The 23527-nt window shown below is 42.1% G+C and overlaps 1 protein-coding gene across 1 annotated transcript in view; it reads right to left on the bottom strand.

Annotated features, from left to right (window-relative positions):
* Nucleotides 1-23527, bottom strand: part of LOC128422168 (von Willebrand factor D and EGF domain-containing protein-like) — a 205846-nt gene that overhangs the window by 145575 nt on the left and 36744 nt on the right. Inside the window, exons 2-5 of the mRNA XM_053405830.1 lie at nucleotides 18680-18864; nucleotides 7904-8132; nucleotides 5583-5648; nucleotides 5052-5284 (exon numbers count right to left, since the gene is read on the bottom strand). Of these exons, the coding sequence (XP_053261805.1) occupies nucleotides 5052-5284; nucleotides 5583-5648; nucleotides 7904-8132; nucleotides 18680-18864 (713 nt within the window). The remainder of the gene's footprint in view (nucleotides 1-5051; nucleotides 5285-5582; nucleotides 5649-7903; nucleotides 8133-18679; nucleotides 18865-23527) is intronic.

The following is a 23527-nucleotide window of genomic DNA, read 5'->3' on the forward strand; positions in this document are numbered from 1 at the left end:
ATGCCCCAGGTTCGTTCCCCACCACCTGCAGGTGGGACTGGGAAGGAACCCCTGCACAAAATTCTGATGAGCTGTTCCCAGTCTGTAGAGACAACACTGAGCTAAGATAGACCACTAGTCTAACTTGGTTAATTCACCAACATAGGTCTAGGATAAATTGTTCATATTATAGTTTTCTGGAAGACCTGGAAGAAATTTGTAAATTCCACATAGTTCCCTTTAAAACATTGGAAATGAATCATATATGTGGGGTACATGCATTGCATGAAGAAAGTCCCAGGTCCCTGGCTTCTCTAGCCATGGGAATCTTTAGTAAAAGACAAAAGATTTATATGATCTGAAGAGAAACCAGAGTATAGGGATGAGACAGACTCCTGCCTGAAAACCTTGAAAATCACTGCCAGTCAGTGTAAACAATACTGACCTGGGTGGGCCGTTCATCTGACTCAATATTAAGACGCTTAGTATTGCACTGTGTGTGATTTTGAATGCAATCCAGGAGAATCAAGAAGGGAAGTACAATATTTGCATTGGAAAAGTACTGCACATTCCGTACCCATTATACTATGTGCACAGCTCCTTCCTTTTTGAGGATGAATTCTTCTTCTTCTACAACTCAGGTGTGAACTTCTCACAATCAGATATGTGCATTGGTCACTGATCTACAGACTTGACAGTTTGTCACATAATTATTAAGATAGCTTTCCTTAGGAGTTTCTTGCCTCCAGCTGAATATTGGCTTCTACTCTGTAACTCTGCTATCAGAGACTTTCCCCCTCCTTTTATCATCTTATCATTTCAAGGGACGGGGGAGGAGTATGAAAAAGGTACCCTGCAGGCAGTATGAATGCAACATTGACTGACTACTCTGTGGTTGGGTACTCCTCCCCTCCCCAAGCTTTTCAGTAAAATAAAATCCTACTATTAGTATTTTTAAAACACTTGCAATATAAAAAAAAGAGACTGGCATATTCAGCCTAAATACAGTAATGAGATCCAGGAACTTGAGCAGGCATGATAACAGCAGATAGAGTTTTGCAAATGCAAGTGAGGAAGAGGATGGTCTTGCTGATGACCAGTTTTGATGTGCTTCAGATGGAGCTTATGCCCATTTAAATTTATTTGCACCCAATTATTTGGGGCAAATTTTCAAACTTTTCCAGCTTCTGAGAGATATTTCATTGTGTATCTCCAGGTGAACCCTGGTGAAGCCTCGTTATACTTGTTGAATTCAGTCTGAGTCTCTAAACAAAAGGACCTGACCCACACCCCTCAGACTAACATGCAAATCACAACCTGGCTTTCCTTCCAGGTTTTGGGCTTCTCTGAATGTTGCGACACAGTTCTTTGACTCGCGACGGGAAAGGCGGACAATGAGGCGGGAAAGGCGGACAATGAGGCCGCATGGCTGGTGCAGCAGCAAGTTGAGCTGCAAACCACGCCCCCTCCAAGCCACCCGGTTGGGCGCTTACCTGTGGGCGTGGTGCGCCAGCCAGGTGAGTGGAGGCAGGGGGCATAACGCCCCCTGCATGAGGCAGACATCGCGTCCCGCCCACAACCCCTCCCCTCTTGCAAGAGGAGAGGCTTTCTTGGAAGCTTCAATGTATCAAAATGTGCATTTAAAACTTATTTGCATATTAGAGGAGCAAATATACATTTATATACCTAGTTTAAGTTTCCTTTTTTAAAAAAGAACTACAGATTAATATGCAAATGAAACTGAATTATGTATAAAAATATGTAAAAGTGACACTGGGTGGAGAACAAAAACCCATCCACCCCTCACGCAATGCTATGCATTCTGGATTCCTAAAGTGAGGCTGTGAATGGTTGAAAATTCAGGCACCATTTATGAAGAATGCTAGTAAGCACAGCTTACTTTCATTCAGTCGTGACCAATGGGGTGGTGCAATCAGGGCTGAATTACTGACCTGGCTTCCAGACACCATGTGTCACTGGCAGTTACAGAGGGGCGGGGAGCCAAGGCAGCAGAGCGTTTGCTGTGGTGCTGGTGCAGTGGTGGGAGCATCAGATTGGCTCTGTATCCACACCATGCTGAGCTCCTTGCTGCCTTGGCCTTCCCCCTCTCAGAATACATGGTGTTGGGAAGCCAGGTCAGCAATGCAGACCCACCAATGATACCCTGCTGGCCGCTGATGGAGTTTCAGGGTTGTTTTGTTGTCTAGTGAGTGTTGATACACCTAGGCCTAGGTAGCAATGGTGCCTTTTGGGCAAGTCTTGATCATTGGGTGAAGGCACAGCATCACATGTGCCTGGCTCCCAGGGTCCCTGGGCCCTGTGTATGCAAGTGAAGACCTCTGCTTTGCATCATCCTGCATTCAAACAGGAGGCTAACTTGTGCTCCATATAACTTCTTTCCTAAAGGACCATAAAATGCACTGAATTTCTTGGCATTTCCAGCACAATGAGCTTTTCTCTGAGTTATCCACAAAGATTACATTAAAGTCAGAGACATTTGTAATGGAGATTATGCTTAATTCAGATAGGGTTGCTCTGTGTTTTGTTTTTATTCATAATGAAACTGTCAACCAAAGCAAATCCGTGTGGATTGAAATATGGAATCTCAATGTGAAAATTCATTCCAAAATATCAGAAACCTTCCTATTAGCGGTGATGATTATTTTTTTAAGAATGTATGTAGAGTTATTGTTCTGTTGTGAAAGGCTGTAATTAAAGAAAAAACTTCTCTCCTTTTCCTTTCATGGTGGAAGCTAAGCTGCTCTCTTTCTAATCTTAATGCAGAGATAAATCAGTTTATAAGCTTGTATATGGAGCTGAATTTATTTTATTTTATTGCTGTTGCATTTGCAAACAGTGTAACCTATCAGCAAGATGGCCACTGCCACTGGCAAACTTTTTTTAAAAAAGTGATTTTGCATAAGGCTTTTAAAAAATATATGCCATCTCACCGCATGAACTTTCAAATTGCTGTGCAGAGCAAAACCTGGCCAGTTTCTTTGGCACATCCTGCTTCCTTAGCATTACCCATTGCACACACTGTGCCTGCTGTAATTTACAGATGGCTGTACCTCCAGGTATGGAATGACCTCTGTCAATATAATCTAAATTGGGCTTAGGAACTGCTACAATTTCAAATCAGATGGAATGGGCTATGTTGAGTGTTTACGAGGCGGGAGGGAGGGGGAGCAGTGGATTATAGATTTATTTATTAAAGCTGCAGTAGTTTTGCAAACATTTCTCTGCCTACACAGTTTCCAGAATGGCCTGATTGGGACCTAAAGTATGGGAAAATGCTCTTATAAGCATTATGAAGAAATGGCCTTGGCAATTTCATCTAAAGAGATGCTAATAAAAGCTCAAACTCCATTGGACCAGTAAAGCTCAATGACTCTATTAAAAGCTATGATATGAACAACATCTTGAAGGAAATTTTGTATTATGCTTGAACGATATCGCTGAGAGAGTTTGAAATGTGTGGAAAGTAGCGTAGATGGATATCAGTCAACTGGAAGCAGAGCTTTAACATTTTTTCCTCTCCTTTTGACTCACAACCATGCAGCAGCTTGCAGAAAACTAAGTTGATAGGGAGATGAGTGCAGGATCCTGAAGATTGCACTGCCAAGGGACAGAAGAACAGGTTGATTCTGCCACTAAACCCAACACATGCCTCAGTTTACGTCACGATCAGAAAATACACATGCAGAACACTGGATGGGTGTTAAGGTCAGTTTACAACTTCGGAGCATCAAATGAGGTCTCATAAACAAAAGGAACAGCAGGTAGCAATTCCTCAAATGAGGTCTCACATACCACAAATCACACACACACTGTGTGTGTGTGTGTGTGTGTGTGTGTGTGTGTGTGTGTGTGTGTTCCTTTTAAAAGAGCAGCCATGGAAGATCAGGATTACTTGTCCTTGCTAGTGCTATTTGATGCCTTGTCTTGTTTTGTCCTAAACTGTCGTTAATTTGCTGCAATCTAGCCCTTTGCCTGGCTTTAGACCACTTCACCAAAGATAGCCTACATGCCACAGGAGCCAACTCCTAGGAGTCGAGGTCCCTTTGCCCCCCATCAAATATTGGAGAGGGCCAAGCCCCCACCCAATTAATGGGCATTGCCATTCAAATGGTGTGTATGTGTGTGCCACATTATGTGATTAATTATGCAGGTGGGGCTTACCTGCTCACACACATACACCATTTTTCTTTCAAGTTGGCACCCCTGCTATCTGCATCTAAAACATAACAGGATTTTTTGAGTTTTATTCTTCACAACTGTCGTGTCCTCAAAAAGCCTTCAAGGGCCTATCAAATCCCCCACCCCATCAGATGTCAAGGAGATTAGTAACTTTAGAAGACATCTGAAAGCCCTGTATAGGGAAGCTTTTTTAAGGGTTAATGTTTTGTTATGTTTTTACATATGTTGGAAGCTTCCCAGAGCGGCTGGGGCGAGCTGGTCAGATACAAATAATAAATTATTTGTTATTATTAGGTCATTTACTCATTTCAGACCAAGTTGCTCTTTGTCTAGAGTTAAGGGTTTCCTCTAACCCTGAAATACTTTTCCATTTATGAGAAAATGAGGGAAATCCAGAAGAAGAGTTATGATGCTGCTAAGATGAAAAAATGCCAGGTTTGGACACATGGATTGGTTTGTGAAAGTAAGGCTAGTGCTGTAAGTCCTTTGATCAAACTGACCAAACCTGTTTGTCATTACAGCAGTGCCATGACATGATACAGATATCCTTAATCAGTGACATTTTTAGTCGTAAGTTGTAAAAGAAGTAATGCTATGATATGTTACAACAACAAAAGTTCTGATAAATAAATTGGATACCATAAGTGAACTTCATCTAATGCACTGGAATGCTCAGGGTTCTAAACTTGATAAATAGCATTTAATAACATTATATTAAAATGTACTCCCACTTGGGGACTGTCTTTTACATTCAGGCCAAATTCAGATTCAAGAGAACAGTTAATAAGAGCTAAAAACAAACCAACAAACAAATAAATGCAGAGAGATTCAGCTCCTCTGAACGCTTGACCTTGTTTTCAAGAAAGCATTACCGTATCTCCCAATCTGAAATTAACTCCATCCATCTCCACATAGGAGAATGTCTGCAGCGTTGTGTCATGATGAAGCTGTTCTTTCACTCTGGATTTGGAAAGGCGTGACCAGACCACCGCATAACCTATAGACGGATCTGAAGTTGGAGTGCTGAAAGTGCATTTGAGGTAGACGTGGCCTCCCAGAAGCTCAGGGGTGACAAGTGGTTGTAAAGGTGGGAGTTGAGATGCCCCTGTGTACAAAGAAAAACAGAGTGGGGGCACGATGAACTTGAGTGGCGTAATAGTTTAGCCAAGAAATCATTATAATTGAGATAGTACTAGAAAATATAGACTGGTAGTAGGGCAAAGCTGTCCTTCCAACAGTGGTGTTGCTGCAGCTCAGCTGAATAGGTGTGGGGTGGGGCAAGCTGCAACTGCACTATAAAAGCACAGATGTGAATGTGGAACATTTCTCATGGCCTTTTGGATCCCAGCTATTCTGTTCCAATAAATAACAACACATATTTGATGCTAACATTAATAAATTACCTTGAAAGTTGATGTCTGCTCCAGTTCCTCTGGGACCAAAATAGTTCAATTGTGGTTCTTTAACAGCTAAAGAAATAAAATGAGATTAGTATGGCCCCATGAAGTGATAAAACTAGTGTTTAGAGGTGTGTGGTTGCTTTATTGGACTCACTGGTCTGAAAAACTTCCAAAGTTCTCATTCATTCCCAAATACAAAATTTATAGTAGCATGCCTGTTGTGAAAGGCATATGTGAATTTAAATGTTCTGCTTCTGTTGCAATAATAAAAGAACTGGACATCTTGAAACAATTATCCTTAGTTTTGTATATATTTCAGGGAAAGCCAGGCATTCCTAAGTATGTGTGCCATTTACAATGAATGTGCCAAATACATCCATACTTAGGTGCAAAAAGTAAAATGCAGAGAGCACTCCTGTCTTCTGCTGTTGAACCCAGCCAGATGGGCAGGGTATAAATAATAAAATTGTTGTTGGGAGTGTGCATATTATGAAATGCACAATCCAGCCAAGGTCAGCCACTGTTAAGTCACACTGATTTCAATAGGAGAGATTTAAGAAAGTTTATTTTAATTATTACATTTATATCCCACTTCCCGCCCCCCTCCCCAAATGCTCAAAGTGGCATGACTAATTCTGCCCTCTGCATTTTATCCTCAGAGCAAATATGTATTGTAGGTCAGGTTGGGAAACCATGACTGTCCCAAAGTCACCCAAGCTTCGTGGTAGAATGGGGATTTGAACCATGGTCTCCCAGGTCTTAGGTCAATACACTAACTTGCTAACTACTACACCAGACAAGGTCTCAGTTGGCAAGTGAATATACTTATCTTTCATTGACATAAAGGAGAAATTATTGTAATTATTTCATATAGTGCTTCCTATCTGCATGGTGCTGTACAAAGTACCAGAGGAAAGCTCCCTGCATTTATTAGCTTATAATATATGAGGATGTGGAATTCAACTTTGCACTAAGGCAATTGTTTCATCAGGGCAAGCATTTCATCTGGCCAAAAGGAATAATCTCCCTCTATCCCCCACTGTTCTGGGGGTTCTCTCAACTCTCAACCACTACCACAATTGAGCCAATCTTAGGGAGGGGCATGAGGGGAAGGAGGGGAAACAAGTAGAAGTTCTTGCACAGGGCTCCCTCTGATGTGACACATTTGTTCAACCCAACCCTAAAATCTGAACCAGGGGAAGCAACAGAAGAAGGCAAAGGAAGTAAAGGTGGGAGTAAACATTGATAAAATCTGGAATTATTTCAGTTGTACATACTTAGGCTTAGTTTTAGTAGGGAATGAGAATTAGGAGGTTGTGCTACAACCTTCATTTAAAAAAGGAAGGTTTTGAGAAGAGTTATGGATAAAAAAATGGAATTAGCATCACACAGGTGTTCAGGGAAGCAGTTCCAAGCATACAGGACAGCAATGGGGAGTCTTTTGAGAAACAGAAGTCCAATCACAAATTAATATTTCAGTGTTCCTTTCCATTCAAACTAAGACATGACGGAATGGCAGAAAAGTTCACCTAAATAGCTATGGTTAGTGACTTGCAGAAGGTATGGAAACAGGATTTTGAAAAGCTGATAGCTCTAGTCTTCTTTGTGTTGAATCCATGAGATCCAATTTGTACAATAAGATTCAGGTCCCAAAGGCAAATACAGAGGAATAATGATCTGTGCCTTTGTGAGTCTCTTAAGGGAGAATCATTTCTAGCAATCTATATGCACTTGAAGACTCTGAGTTCAGAAGGTGTAACAGAGTGAGGAATTGCTATCTGCCGTTCCTTTTGTTTTTGAAATATAGAGGCTAGAACTCTTCTGGTGGTTTGGCAATTATTTTTGACAAAAGTAATTATAAAGAAAAAAGGCACCACAAAGCTGTTTTTTTATTCCCTCCCTTGCATCCTTTCAAGGGCTTTCAAATCATCATTTTATCTCTCATAGATCATTTCAGTATTAGATGCCATTCTGTGATGTAATCAAACAAACAGTAACAAACATGCTCAGCCAGTTAGCTTTGCTCTTTAAACCAAATGTGGATGCAAAAGGCTGCAATAAAGGTTACATAGGAAGTGTAACCAAGCTAAGCATACCTTGGTAACATGCTGTAGATTAAATTCTGCCAAAGTAATAACAGCTATTCCTCAGAAACACCCTGGGCTGTTGCTGATTGATTAGCTACATTGTCTGCATCTTACTGGGAGCAATGCTTGACTTGCAAGGTCACTGGGATGTGCAGAGCAATAACGCAACCTTTGAGCACGTAGGAAGAGAGGTGCATATACAATCTGGGTGACAAATATGGACTGTACGAAACCCACCTTCTGCGCAGTAGCCCATGCACCCCTGAGTTGGTTGCAAGAGATAAACAAAGAACTCTCCACAATGTCTGACCGATATGGGTATCCGGAACAGACAACAGTCTTTGATGCTTCCGAAAAAGAACTGCCAGGTAGCACAGGCGGTGAGCTGCTTTCTCTCACCAGGCTGCGGGAGGGAGTCAGGCTCAAGCGACAGCCAGACTGGAGCTTGTGTCCCACATTTGTTCATCTGTGGAAATATATAAACCAAATCAATCAAATGGCTGCATTTCTGCTTGGCTTTTTTCCTTGAATATAATTCTTTCCCCTGGAGCGGGGGGGGTGTGTGTGTGCAACAGTGATGTTATCAGCTATGTTTTGTCCTCTGTTGGAATATGTTGAGGTGAAGGGCAGGGTATAAATAGGCTTAATAAATAACATAATAAATACATCAGTGCAGGACTTAGGGACAGGTGTCTAGGGGTCCTCACAGCAGAAGGAGCAGGAGAGCCCCCAAATACAGCAGGAAAGTTTTGAAGTAAGTGGGGTAACACCTAAAAACCTTTCCCCATACAACCAACAAGTCCCGAGTCTTAAATGGCCAGCTCCACCCACCTCATGAGGTGTCGTGAACTGGCAGGACAATGGGGAGAAGGAAGAGGAGGGAAAGGAGTGTATGTGAGACTGGTGCAAGCTGGGGGTGGGGAAGGAAAAGCTGTTGTAGGAAGTACTCATAGGGTGACTGAGGATGGCAAGGGGATGGGGGGGGAGGTCAGTGGACAGGAACCAGAACAGCTGGACCCTTCACCAGAGCCAGGGAGACCCCTGGCTCCACAAACACAGCAGGCTCTGAGGCGTAGGAAGCAGCAGGAGGGGTGCTCCAGGAGGCTGAGGCAGGCAAGGGCCCACAGCCCGGCTCCCTAGCTGGCCAGGTGGGGCTCATTAGCTCTGGGAGGAGGTGTGTGATTCCTCAGCTGGAGTAGGCTTGGAACAGGTGAGGGTCACATGCCTCATCAAGCCCAGATGCTGCAATCAGAATGCAAGCTATAAAAGGGCAGCAGAGTTGAGAGGCTGTGGCTGCAGTTGCTAATACTGATGGATTTCAGCTTGGATGAGCCAGGATCTCTGCAGGACTTTGGACATGCCAATTGATCCTGGACTGAGGACTTGGCAAACTCACTTGCTGCCAGGTAGGCCAGGGGTTCAGCTTCTGTGGACTATAAATGCTAGGAGCCCTTCTCAAGGTTGGCTCCTCAATCAATGTTTAGCCCTGAGACTCAGGCCTGTGCAGAATAGAGGAAGGGGGCAGATACACATTCCCCAGGATTGTGGGTGGGGAGGCTAAGCTGCCCAGGGGGCCTGCCAGGGACTGGCTGCTGTTTGGTTTAAGTTTATAACTTTGTTCTAACAAGACTCTTGCTCAGAGCCTCAGACAAGCTCTGCATGGCCCTACTGAGACCATCCCAGAAGTGGGGTGGGTTCTTGAAGTTCTAAGGAATATGGAAGTCACTCGTAATGTAGCCTGCCCTCATACTGGAACAGGTAGGGCTTTAGGGTGGCCAGGAGTTATAAGGGATGTTGTCCAATCTTCTTCAACCACCTGGTGGTATTTTGTATATGTGTGCACAGTAGCAGTTTGCCTGTGAGAACCATGTGAGGGAAACTGGCTGGTCTGATCTTTCTGGTGAAAAGTAATGGGGTGCCTTAAGCTACTGAGGACTAAAGAGTGTGGAAGAACTTGAAGGAAATGTTAAAGGGACTGAAGGCCCAATGGGCATTGGTATGTGCCTCATCTTTTCAACAATTCTTGTTCCATGTGGCAGCACTGACTGCCCTTGTGGGGGGGGGGGGAGTTGCATGTTGGAGATCTGATGGCAGCCTCTAGGGCTGACAGCTCATGCACTGCTTTAGAATTGGTGGATCTCACCTCAAAAGATGTGTGTGTGTGTGTGTTGTACTCAGTTGGATTCACCAATCTAAAACATTGGCTTCAGAAGGGGCAGGTTGGTTTGTTGTTTGTCTACTTTTCTGTGGTGTGATTTTGCTCCGCAGTGGCTTTCCAGGAATTTTTCAGGATCTGGGTTTTTTGTGATCAGGAGGGTCCCTATGACCTGGGATTGCCTCCTGCCAACTTTGCTTTGAGTCTGGCCATGTTTTGCAGCCTGTACAAGTCTTTGTGTTACACAATGATTTGGAGGTTATTGACAAGTAAGGAGCCTTATCTTTCTGGCCTGTATGGACTTTGTGGTCATTTGGCAAGTGGCTTGGGGTTGTCAACTTTTGGTTGGGTATGTTACTCTGAATGGTACGGAGAGGCTGCCCTAAGGGTTTAATCAGGATGGTCTGCAAGGTAAATGGGGAACTACAGCCTCTTTATTCCTGAGTCTGTTCACAAAACTCAAGAGGCCAGTGCTGCAGCAAAAATATTTCAAGCACACTGACAGCCACACTGATGGAAGCATGACATTAATCTGCTATGATTGTATTCTTGCCCTTTTGTGTATTTCTAATGAACCTCTGTGGTGCAGGTCATGTTATTCATATTTGTGGTCCTCAACACTGTAGCCATTGGAAGAATATTAATTGCCTTGTATCATTATTATTCGTCACTGGGTTGTTGTTTTTTTAAAAAACAGTGGCAGTTTACAAACGAGACCATCCTAGACATGCTTATATCTGGAATAAGAGATATAACATATTTTCTGCTTCAGAGCTTCAAAGGAATGCATCTTCGTTTGAATTCTGCACATTTGTTTGAGCAAATCATAAAGTAAACAAGAATTTCAAGTGTCTGGAGAAAGTGGGAAGATCTAAAAACTAAAGAGTTTTTCCTCCCATCTGGGAAGCTGTTTGGTTTCTCATTGATACTCAGAGAGCTTTAGTAGCTGAGGTATAAGCAGAAGCTTACTATGGAACAACTAAAACAATATTCAGCAAGTGGAATTGAGGCATAAGTGTGTTTTAAAAGTCCCATTAAAAGCCTTCCAGTAGTAATTGTAAGCTTTTTTGTTAAGATTCCTTAAAAGAAAACATTTTTATGTACATAAAATGTGAAGAAATGAGTTCAGAGATTGCATGGTGACACGCCTGCCTGCATAAGTGTCAGGACTAGGGGGCTCTGGGTGCCAGTGCACCCTTAAAAAGTGTGGGTGCTTAGCACCCACAACATGGGGCTCAGAAGTTGTGTTGGAGCACTGATGCAACCTTCCAGACCACGTCAAAGGCCTCCAAACATGACTTTTGGTGGAAAGAAAGGGAGGGAGCTGGGATTCCCATGTGAGCAATGGAACCAGACATGCCTCAAAGGAGGGAAGGCTGTCCAGCTTGCCCATCTCATTCATCCTTACCTTCCTCATTGTCTTCCTCCAAATTCTGCCATTCCAGGTTTAAGCCCTGGTGTTGTAGGTTTCATGACAGGCCCTGGGGAACATTTTGGGACAATACTGGCCTGTCCCATAAGAGTGAGCACCACTTGAGCCAGTAAGGAACCAGACTGCTGGTATTTGAAATCAAAAAGGCGTGAGAGCAGTTTTTAAGGTGATTGCTGGTGGGGAAAGTGGGCAGGAGCTTGGAGCCTCCAGTTCAGGACAAATAATCCTGAAGGGATGAGGGCAAAAATGTTTGATTGTGCAAATGGGAGAGGGTAGGACCTGGCAATGTAAAGGTGAGGGGACACGATAGAAGCGCAAAGGAGCCCAAGAGCCAAGAGGGGAAACCACATGTGCCAGAGACATTTAGAGAGACACCAGGAAAGGTGTACTAACAATGGTCTCACTCTGTCTATAATGGGGAGGGAACCCTTTTCAGCCCAAGGATGACTTTCCTTTCTGGCCAACCTTCCAATGGCTGCGTGTCAGTGGCGAGTGCAAAAAGAGACAAAAGGGAGTGGATCAATGAATGCAATCTTTACTTTTTGTACAGTAGGCTAGTTTCTACACACCCACACCCACCCACACCCCTGTTTCCCATCTGGACAAGCACAAGGCATTATCAGACTTCAGGGACACATTCCAGCCAGACCAAAGCCCTCAGGCCAGTGAGGGGTGTGACTTAGGGAAAGAGGGATGGCCTGAAGAGGCTTCTGAGGGCCAGAAAGAGAAGACCCCCCTGGGCCTGAGGCTCACCATCCCAGCAGTCAAAGAGGACATGGAATCTGGCAAGCTATAAATCCTAAAAGGGGAGGGTTCCTTCACATATTCCTTCACATATATGGGTAGCAATACCAGGCCCCAACAGCAATTAAGTGCCAGGAACATGCTATCTCAGCCTCAACAAAAATACTCTGTGCGATCCTGAAATCAGGAATGAATTCAATGAGACATCTCAGGGAGGAAATGTTCTAACAATGGGTGGATGGTTTTAATTATCCTCATTTGGACTGGTAGTCACATCTTAAAACAGCTGGTCATGGAACAGAGGGCAGGTGAACCTGGCCTGGCCAAGGGACTGGTGAGAGATGTGTCATTGAACTGACTGGGGATAGTGACTGCATTGGTTTCTCATTCTGCATATATGTAAGCAAACAATTGCCAAGCAAGTCCAATGTACTCACATTTGATGTCGAAAGAGAAAACTTCCCAACAATGGGACGATTGGTAAACAGGAGGTTGAAAAGGAAAGAGGGGGAGGGTCAGGCCTCCCCAGGATCTTGGCAAGTTGTTTAAAATCACAAGCTTGGTTAGAATAGCCCAGCTTATCGTATTTATTCAAACTTCCGTAGATGCTGCCGTGTTGGTTGTTTTAATGTACTTGATTTTAATGAATTTTATATTGGGGTAAGCTGCCTTGAAATGTTCAATGAAGGGTGGCATAATAAATAAAAGCCTGAAAGGCCCTTGTAAGAACTGCACAATGAATAAAGGAAGAAATCATTATCACAAATTGGAACACTTATAAGCTTATACCGCCAAAATATACACCTTCAAATAGGTGCAAGAAGACTTGGCTTATTTGCTGCTTTAAAAAAATAAATAAAAATTGGCTGTCATTACTTTTTAAAAAAGAGTTTAACAGTTACCCTTTGCAAAGAGGTGAGCACTTTCAAATTGTGCACTATTCTGCCTCAATTTTGGAGCTACGTGAAATAGTGTCGTGCTAAAATGAGACTGGTAAATCTGAGCATTATGTTAGGTTTGGGGGGGTGGAGAGAGACTTTAAAAGAGTGGGGAAGTCCCCCGTTCCCCCCGCTTTGGTGCAGCCCTGCTGGATTCCTTAAGCAGCAGCAGCAGAAGAAGCTCTTTTGTAGCACACACAAAAAATGGATCGTGTATGACAGCAGGGTGAGAGTGGAGGTCACAGTATAAGTTATGCTGGCTTTATTGTAGTTCTGTCAGCTGAATTTTACCTGGCAGCCCCAAGGCTAAAAGACACAGGGGAAACTGAAAGCCTGCCTGGGCTTTGAGAATAAAATGGTGGGAATGATAAATTAATATCTAGCATTTGCCAAAGCATATTTAATTTGTTTGTTATTGCCTTGTTTGAAAGGCTATTATTATTTTATTTTATTATTTTCTCTGATGGGAAAAGATTACTTGGGGTTTTTTATTGAATTCATAAGATTCATAGGAAGTTATCACAGGACGGATTTAGGCCATAAAGCACAAATCCTTGCCCAGAGCTATGATTCTTCATGCCTCAGCCCTCTTCTCCTCTTTTTCCCTGTCCTTTCTCAGCGCTCGGCAGATTAAATGGCAGGAATCTAGCCACTGTGTGCCATAAGCAAAGCACACCGCACCGATTTCTGCTTCTAACTCAAGGCTTCTGCTTATGACTGATATCCAGGTACTAAAGAGGAAGTTAAGCAAAGTACCCACTGTATTCAAATACTGAGTTAAAGGCAAGCATGACAAACCTTGTAGGGAAATTAAAGAAATAAGTGTACCTCTATCAATAGAAAATTGGAAGGTGGAACGTGCATGCATGCACACATTTGTATCCACATATATATTTTCACCCTTTGTTGGCATTCCCACAGAATTCCAATGGGCTAGGGCGGTGATCCTTGATTTCTGAATGAATAAATGCACATGTGCATGTGTTAGAATCAATCTAGAATTAAAGTTGCAATGTTAGAAGAAAGAAAAATAAAATATGCAGCAAGTACAGTGGTACCTCGGGTTAAGTACTTAATTCGTTCTGGAGGTCCGTACTTAACCTGAAGCACCACTTTAGCTAATGGGGCCTCCTGCTGCTGCTGCTGCGCCGTTGGAGCATGATTTCTGTTCTCATCCTGAAGCAAAATTCTTAACCTGAAGCACTATTTCTGGGTTAGCGGAGTCTGTAACCTGAATCGCACATAACCCGAGGTACCACTGTATAAACATGGGGAGTCTGGGATACAGAAGCATGTTCAAGAATATCCCATATTTTTTGCAGTATTGGGAACGTATTTTCAGTCATTGTTTTGTACACCTTGACAGAATGGATTTTTGTTGTTGTTAACTCGGTCATCAGTTGCCCTGTAAAAGTGCTTCTATAGGCACAATCAGTGATGTTGAATGTGATATTTTGGACAAATAAACACTCCTTCATAATGGTGTCTTAAATATAAAGCAAGTAAAGTTTTATACATAGCTAGTTTTAATGCATGTGCTTAGGAGAGTGATACAGGCAAAGAGGCACTTAGTATAATAGAATTATATAATTATAGAGTTGGAAGGGACTGTGAGAGTCATCTAGTCCAACCCCCTGAAATGCAGGAATCGTTTGCCCAGTGTGGGGCTCAAACCCACAACCTGAGATTCTCTTACTGTACCAATTGAGCTATCCCACTGCTTCTATTGAACTCGGTGGGGAGTGAGCATTCAGATTTTTCACACTGAAATAAGGAGTCTTCAGTTTGCTTAACTTCAGCTAGATTGTGGCCAAGATTTTTGTTATGTGCATGCCTGATCAAGAAGCAGGAAGCGGTTGTATGTCTACGCCACTGGCAGCAAGGACATGATCCGGGCATATTGATACCTCATTGATTTTTCAGTGAGGTATTTAAATACGCACTTGAGTCTCTCCTACTGAAATTAATGGGAATGAAAAGTGTTCAGGTTTGTTGGATGCTGTTCAAAACATCCTCTTGGTGTAGAACACTGAAACATCTGGAGTTTGGGGTGGGAAGCAAAGATATGTTGACACTGTTCAGTAGCACAGGATGGAGATCTCTTGCAGACTCCTTGCTGCTCATCTTTTGATAAAACCCTCCACCCAAAAAACCTCAATACGTTATCTGCTCTTCAGTTGGGAAGAGTGATATGATCAAGCACCCTTCTCCAAAGCAGGCTCAGAGAAGATAATACGCAATTTCAGTGGGAAGTAGTTCTGGGCATTAATGCAATCAGATGCTGATCTCTACCTGGCACCTACTGAGCACTCCTTGAAGGGGTTCAGCTTCAAAGTGGGAATCTGAATGCTCACTTCCTACCATATTTTGTCACTTTTCATTAAAGTATACTGTACTGACATTTCTTAATTAATCCATGCAGCGCCACTGCAAGATAGGTATGTATGTCTTAAATATTATTCATTCCTGGCTAAGCAGCCACTAATCCATCAAATTATTCAACTTAGAATTGACGCATAAAAAAGTGGACGAGCTGCCCATTTCAAGTAAATGGAAAACACACTGGAATTACTGCTGCACCCTGGGATGTCTTATTCCACTTATTCGGGATTTAGATATTCAAAGTGATTTGATTGATTGAACATTCCCAGGTTATATGCAATTGCAAAGTTTTTTGTTTTTTTAAAAAAAATCAAGCTGTTGGACCTATCATTTGGGGTTTGCATAGAAATTATGGTATTAAAAATAAGTAGGAGCTTATAAGAAAAAATGCTGATGTTTAAGTGATAGAGCAGCTTCTTCAGCGTTTTGCAGGCTGTTGGTTACTGGTATTGCTGATCAGTGCTTGAGATATTACAAGCTGCTTCATGAAATGCTGCACTTTGTTAATTGGGTTTTTTAAAAAAAGAATAATCATATGGAAATTAAATGCTCTATTTAATTTCATCCAAAAACTATTAATTTCTCAGTGAACTGAGTCTTGGTGTCGCATGTTCTGAGCACATGATATTATTCAACCAATCAATTAATATGTATTTTGATACATTTCATTCAACTGTTTTCTCCGTTTGGTGTTCGGTCAATATTTTTATCAGTAAATGTTTGTGCGAGATTAGGTTGCAAAGCTTGGAAAATCACGGTAGATTTCACATCTTGAGTAGGCTGATTAATATAATTTAAATGAGATGGTTATTAACTCTGCTGCATGTATTTGGTTCAGCTCTAATGGGCTTACTCTTACTTGACTTAGCAGCAATTAGCATCTGGAAAATCTAGTATGTAGTTGTAATGCAGGAAGCCTTATGCCAAGGCAGTGGAAGATGTTTTAAATGAACAGTTCCAGTGGTCCTGAAATAGACAAACATAATGTGACTGGGGGGTGATCAGAGACATGGAGCAATTTCACACACTTACCAGGCATGGGATGCATGCGTCTGGTGGGGGAAATGAGCATGTGTGCATGCTCCCACCATACAAAGAAGAATATGTGCCATAGGTGACAAGAGTGTACACCTACAAATTTCAGTTATAGGTGTACTGCTGCTAAGTAGGTCCCTGCACAAGCAGAATGACTTCCCCTTCTGTAACCAGGTTTTTTCCTGCTTCCCCCTCCCCCATGTGCACTTCTAAATCTCTTCTGAGGTTTCTCCCAGCCCTTTCAAGCAGATTTGGGGATGGTGTGGAGCATGTATGGTTGGAGGAGACGGGGCGGGGGAGCCCCAATACACAAGCATAAGTCTTGATGCTTGTGCAGTTTAGTTGAATGCTGCCAATATTTTTCTTACTCAAGGGTGAACAAAAATCACCCAAACCAGGTATACAATCACTGTGTCATATGCTGTCTTCTATATTTGATGTGGGAAGGGCACACACAGGATCCATGCTTGGTGAGTGTGTGACCCAGCCCCAACAAGTTGGGTGACTTTGGTGAAGCTTTGAAGCCATTTTAATCACAGGAATAGCAGCTGGTTCATTATATCTTTGGTTGCACACTTTATGTATTATGTGAATTGATGGTTCTGGCTGCTCAAATGGCAAATAAGGGGTGGGGGGATGGGAAATCATGTGAGCCAAACTCAAGACTTAGGCAAACATGGATTAGACTGAACATCTGTTTCCATGTGAACATTGTTTGATGTTTTAATTGAGGGGGGAAAGAGTGTCTGCTTAGACTGGAGAAGAATATATGGTGGGTTTCAAGAAGAACGGGGTTTTTTTGAAATCTGGCACATTGTACCATGAACACATGTGTGTGTTTGTGCGTGCGCACATACACAACCAACTTCTAAGATGATTGCTGATCAGCTTGGAAAATGCTGATCACCTGCTTGTGGAGTCCTGAATCTAGGTCTAATCCCTTTCCTACAACTGTTGTCCATTACGGTTAAAGCCAAGAACACTGACTGACTGGTCTTGGAGATTCTGGATGGGGACCTATGTCCCTTTGACGGTCATTCAGTTGACTTTCTAGTACTGTGCTGGATATTTTTTTTTACATGATCAAGTATGTAGTTGCTGGAACATCAAATCTTAAATTCAACATATATAATTACAGCACAGTTTTACATGTGACTACTTAGAAGTAAGTGCCATTGAGTTTAGACAGTGACAATTTAGACCAAAAGAACCACCAAGAAAGGGAATGCTAAGTTTTGTATTCATTTGCTTAAAATCCAATACATCCCACTGGTTCGGGGGGTTTTTTGGTACAGTGTTAAATTACGATTCCCCCCCCCCTTCTCATTTCAGTTCAAATCCCATTTCACTTCGGCTGATATTAAATGAAGCCAGCTTTTAGCTGAGCTGCTGCTTGGAATTATGAGTTTATAAATTTATTATTTCATTTGAAATATGAAGTTATCCACAGAAGAAACCAAATAATCTATTATTTAATTTGAATCAAAAAGTCATCCATAGAAGAAGCAAAACCTCAAAGGAGCTGTAGCTTTAAGTAGTTGATTAGAGGGATTGAAGATGTTTAGAAATGCCCAACACACTGGGAGTCACCCACTTCCCCTGGGACAGCTGGAACATTATCTATGCGCTTCCTGAGAACACCACAAAAGCCCTGCATATTCATGGGTTGCTTCAAAATATGCCAACTTCTCAACCCACATTTTGCATGCAAAGCAGCGGATGTCAGAAAGATGGCTTGGAGCTGTGAACCAGGAAAAGTGTGTTGACTTGTAAATGCTATTTTCAACATGTCAGTGGAATTGTCAAGGTATGAACAACGCAAGAGAGAATTTCATTTGCTTATTGAATGAAGAAATTCACACTCATCTGTTTGCCTCTAAGTACACATCTCCAGCTGCTCCTGGGGCAGGGAAGAAAGAAGTCAGGACTTCCAGGAGAACAAACTCACCAATAGCTTGAGTCAGATACACCACACTAATACAGTAAAATCTGGGTGATCTAGCCCAGGCACAGGCAAACTCGGCCCTCCTGATGTTTTGGGACTACAATTCCCGTCATCCCTGACCACTGGTCCTGTTAGCTAGGGATGATGGGAGTTGTAGTCCAAAAACATCTGGAGGGCCGAGTTTGCCTATGCCTTATCTAGCCCATCCAATATGAAGGGGGACATTTCTTCCAGATCCTAACCATGCATATATCCTTGGTAACATAGGAGGCTAGAATATTACTGAGGAATATATCAGAGGTGAGTTGCAGAAGATTTTATCAGAGGTGAGCTGGAATCACACAAATACTGGGGAAATTTTTTTTAAAAAAATGGTACGAACCTCTATACACTTGGTTGGCATTTCTGCAGGCTTGTTGTCAATCATGAAGCGGTACCATCCTTGAGGAAGGGAATGATCGCAGACCATGTCCTGAATGGCAGTTTCCTGCAATTCCAGGGAATCAAAAGTGATGCTGCGATAAGCATTGTGCAGAACACGATGTCCCTCTGGCAAGCATTCTGGAGCTAACGATAAGAAAAAAGACATCTATTTTGCTGTGTCTTTTCTGTAAATAATAACCAATAAATCATTTGCGTCCTGAGTTTTACACTAAAATTACTGAATTCATGTAGTTAAGGGAAATGTCAGAACTCATACTGGTCACTTCTCTGGTAGTATTTTGAGACTTATCTACCCAACTTCCAAGGAATTCTGAGATTTCTCATCATGAAATTATGTGCCAATCCTGAGCGATCCAAACCCAGAGGAACCATTCCATCAACATGGGGCTTGTGGAATGAACAACTGATCCTGGGACCCAATGCCATGCCAACCTTTGCCCTGCCTGCTGCTGTCAATAAAGATTTGGCCTGATTTTATCCCATCACCTTTGTACAGTCTGGTTATTTTGCCGCTCTCATGGGTCACATAATGCACCTGCCTGGGCAACAGCTTCATGGTGAGTCCCGGCACCTGTTTTTCTCTCCTAAAAATAAAGCCCTGGTCCTTTGATTCCCCACATTAATTCTATAGATCTTTTTGAAACTTACCATAATAAGATCTGACCATTGTAACCATACTATGTATTTAGAAGAAAAGATATTGTAAAACAATAAAACAAACTCTTACTTATTGACTTTGTCTTCTTCCTTTCTTTGTAGAGCAAAACAAATTACTCTTATAAAGCACCAAAAGAGCCAAAGCAGCTGTGGAAGAATGCACTAGTTTCATCTTCCTCATTCATCATCAAAAGAACTGTCAGTTAATTTCACACTGTGGGATCTTTATTACTGGTGGTGATGTAAGAAGTAGGAAAAAATAATACTGCTTTTCCCCCACTACCTAAGATTACATATGCAAAGATATCACTTAGAGCCACCATCTTTTTTTGACTTGTAAATTAGAAATACTTTATGTTAAATCACTGGCATGAAGAAAATCTGAGGCCATATTTCAACTGTCATTTCCCAAATTGATTCTGACCCTCCTCCTAGTACTCCAAATGTGCTGAAGTAAGAGGACTGTGAATTTGTGGAGCTGTTTTACCAGTGACATGATGATGATCATGTATCATTTTTGATCATTTGGTCTATGGGCATGATACAGAGAAGATTGACATCCGTTGTTTTGATCTAGGTTGGTCATTATGGCAATAGTGACGAGATCAATCCAGACAAAAATGTAACGAATCAGAATAACTATCATATATTTGTTGGGGATGTTGTAACAACATAAGAGTAGTAGGCAGTGCTTTTTTCTGGGGGCCCTCAAGGGTATGCAGTACCAGCACCCCCCCCCCAAGTGTTAAGTTTGGCACGTACTGTGACAACTTCGTGGTGAGTACAGACACTTTTTAAAATTATTATTTTAAAAAGCACTGGTAGCAGGTATTACTTTTGCTTATAAAAGTATTCACAAGGTGAATTCCTATGCAAGTCTACTTGGAGATAAGCTCTATTGAGTTCAATGGGACTTAAGTGAAAGCCTTATTTCTCTTCACCAGGGACAGCACATCACTGTATTTTGTTTTAATGGTTTATTTTATTTTTTAAATTACAACTGTCCTTTATCAGAGAAGCGCTAGATCTTTTTTGCAGAAACCAGAGAAAATTGCTGTGGAAAACACTTTGTTTCAATGGCCACCTCCTCACAACCAAGGTTTGCCTTTGGCTGACCTAATACAGTGTCAAAGTGCTGATTTATATACCATAGGTATTCCATAAATATGCAACATGAAAGCCACAAGGAATTTTCTTGACACTTTATACAAAACAAATCAATGGTTGTGAAAAGAATGCATGCAGTAAATGTATTTTGTTAAGTGAAACCAGGTTAGAAAAACTACATCAGGGTCTCACAGAACACGATCCATAATCTGAATTCTGCTTACCTCAGCAGATGGTGTGGGTGAAGGCTGAGTGGAAGAGGGACAATAGGATCATAGAGGTTTATGGGTAGAACCACATGTGCCTTGTCTTATGCTTTAGCAGATTTCTGCTGCGGTCCTGTGCACACTGACCTAAGAGTCCTATTGAACTAAATGAGGCTGACTTCTGAACATGTATAGGATTGCACCGGAACGATCCCTGGTGTGCGGCTTGAAAAGTGGCGTCCCAATACAGTCAGTTCTGTTTGTGGACTTGACAGACCCCATCAGACTGAATAGGTGAAATATCTGTGGCTTGAAAGTGGTTATGCAAGAGGCAGGATAAATGGACAAACTGAAATTATGCACCAGGACACAATAATTACCATTCTATTGTTTTAAAAAACAAAACAAAAACAAAGGCAAAACCTGTCTTTATGGTTAGTCTAAATCAGGGGTGGCCAACTCCCAAGAGACTGCGATCTACTCAGAGTTAAAAACTGGCAGTGATCTACCCCCTTTTTTGTGGTTCAGGTCAAAGTTGTTGAGCTGTTTTTTAGGAAGGAGCCACAGTTGTTCAGCTTCTTTGGGGGGGAGCTAATGATCTACCAGTGATCTACCGCAGGTGTCCAATGATCTACCGGTAGATCACGATCTACCTGTTGGACATGCCTGGTCTAAACGGTTAGCATGTACCTTGCCTTTTCAAGTGAAATGCTACACTAAGGGAACTGCTGAAACTATAGTTAACTCATATGCAATAGAATTATTCTTGTTCTATTTCAAATATATAACTGTAGATTTCATATCCTTGTATACTCTATAGTCTTGTATAAACTGTTTAGTGCAATGGGCATTATGATTCCTTTTTTCCCAAGGAAGCTGTAAAAATTGTTCCTTATTATAAGCAACACTGCTTAAACAAATTACACAGATATGTACTCTTATTTCCAGTATACCTGAAGGAGCGTCTCCACCCCCATCGTTCTACCCGGACACTGAGGTCCAGCACCGAGGGCCTTCTGGTGGTTCCCTCACTGCGAGAAGCCAAGTTACAGGGAACCAGGCAGAGGGCCTTCTCCCTGTGGAACGCCCTCCCACCAGATGTCAAAGAGAACAACAACTACCAGACTTTTAGAAGACATCTGAAGGCAGCCCTGTTTAGGGAAGCTTTTAATGTTTGATGTATCACAGTATTTTAATAGTCTTTTGGAAGCCGCCCAGAGTGGCTGGGGAAACCCAGCCAGATGGGCGGGTTATAAATAAATTATTATTATTATTATTATTATTATTATTATTATTATTATTATTATTATTATGTCACTGAGAAGAGTCAGACATCTGAAATGGACACCAACAGTACTGGAAGTAATCTTAAGACCCATGAAAGTTGGTTGTGACAAGTTGAATTAATAAACCTGGGCCCAGATAATTCCACTTCATAATGCAGGTAGGGGCACACTTTGCTGACTGCTTCTTTATGCAGAAGAATTCCCTTCACATGCGACCACAGAAGTTGTTGAGAAGGGCCTAGCCCTGAACTGACATGCTCTACTTTACAAGCACAAAATACATGAGAGCTTAGCTGTGAGCATAGGTGCTAAGGCAGTTTCACCCCTCAATGTATTTTGTGAGGGGGCCCAGCCCCCATCAGTGTTCAAAGGGTGTTCAGCTCCGCTCCCTAGCTCCTTGCAACATCGCATGTGTGACCCCTCAATCAACAGAGAAGATGGTGCCTCAGACTGTGAAGCAAAGCAGAACATGAAGTTCTAAAGGTGGACTTGCTTGCCCTCCATATATTCATTTTACATGTAGGGGGCCATGTCTGTACAGTGGTACCTCGGTTTTACAGATGCTTCAGGTTAGGCTCCGCTAACCCAGAAATAGTACCTCGGGTTAAGAACTTCAGGATGAGAACAGAAATTGCGTGGCAGCGGGAGGCCCCATTAGCTAAAGTGGTACCTCTGGTTAAGAACAGTTTCAGGTTAAGAAAGGACCTCCAGAACAAATTAAGTTCTTAACCTGAGGTACCACTGTACATGTACAGTGCTCATGTTTCCAAAAAGCCAAACCCAAACTACTTCCTTTAGCTACCTTTGGCCAGCCTCTTTAATATTCCTATCTCCTCCTCCTTTCTGCCTCCCAGGATATTGGCCCTGAAACCATGCTCTGTGCAGTTTCTACAAAACCTCACTCTGCTGAGACCTTTCCCTCAATTTGGAGAGTATGCTAACCCTTTCCCACAATTAGGTTTTTTGAGGGGTGGAGGGGAAGTTCCTGTTGACATTTATGGAGTTAATCCCACATTTATGATTTACTTGTTGGTACTTGTTACCATAGTATTACAAAGTATCCAACACCATAAGCACTTCTAATAGTATTTGCAGTAGGAGAAAATGGGTGGTGGGAAGAAAAAGAATATTTTATTTTAGAAATATTGGTCCCTACTGAAATACCTAATCAATTTATTCACACTTATTATCTAAGTAGTTATAGCTGAATCTGTAAATGATTTTTTTATGGTGCCTGAATAAGTACTCTTTCTTTCTTTCTTTCTTTCTTTCTTTCTTTCTTGTATAAAAATGTTACTTTGGAACAGTCAGAAAGCAGCATTTGACTTGCATAAAACATTAAAGTACAATTTGCCTGGGAGGAAGGTCACTTATCATCCAGGGTCTTCCATGAAGTAATGAACATGCTGTTGCCAAAACACTGGACAGCTGTGCTCTCTGTTTAGTTGCCGAGAAAACAATTACCTTTTCATACGCTGGTCTGTTAGCTGGAGTTTAATATCTGTTCCTCATGTGTAGATTAGGAATGAT

Source organism: Podarcis raffonei, chromosome 1 (genome assembly GCF_027172205.1).
Source record: "Podarcis raffonei isolate rPodRaf1 chromosome 1, rPodRaf1.pri, whole genome shotgun sequence".
Lineage (NCBI taxonomy): Eukaryota > Metazoa > Chordata > Lepidosauria > Squamata > Lacertidae > Podarcis > Podarcis raffonei.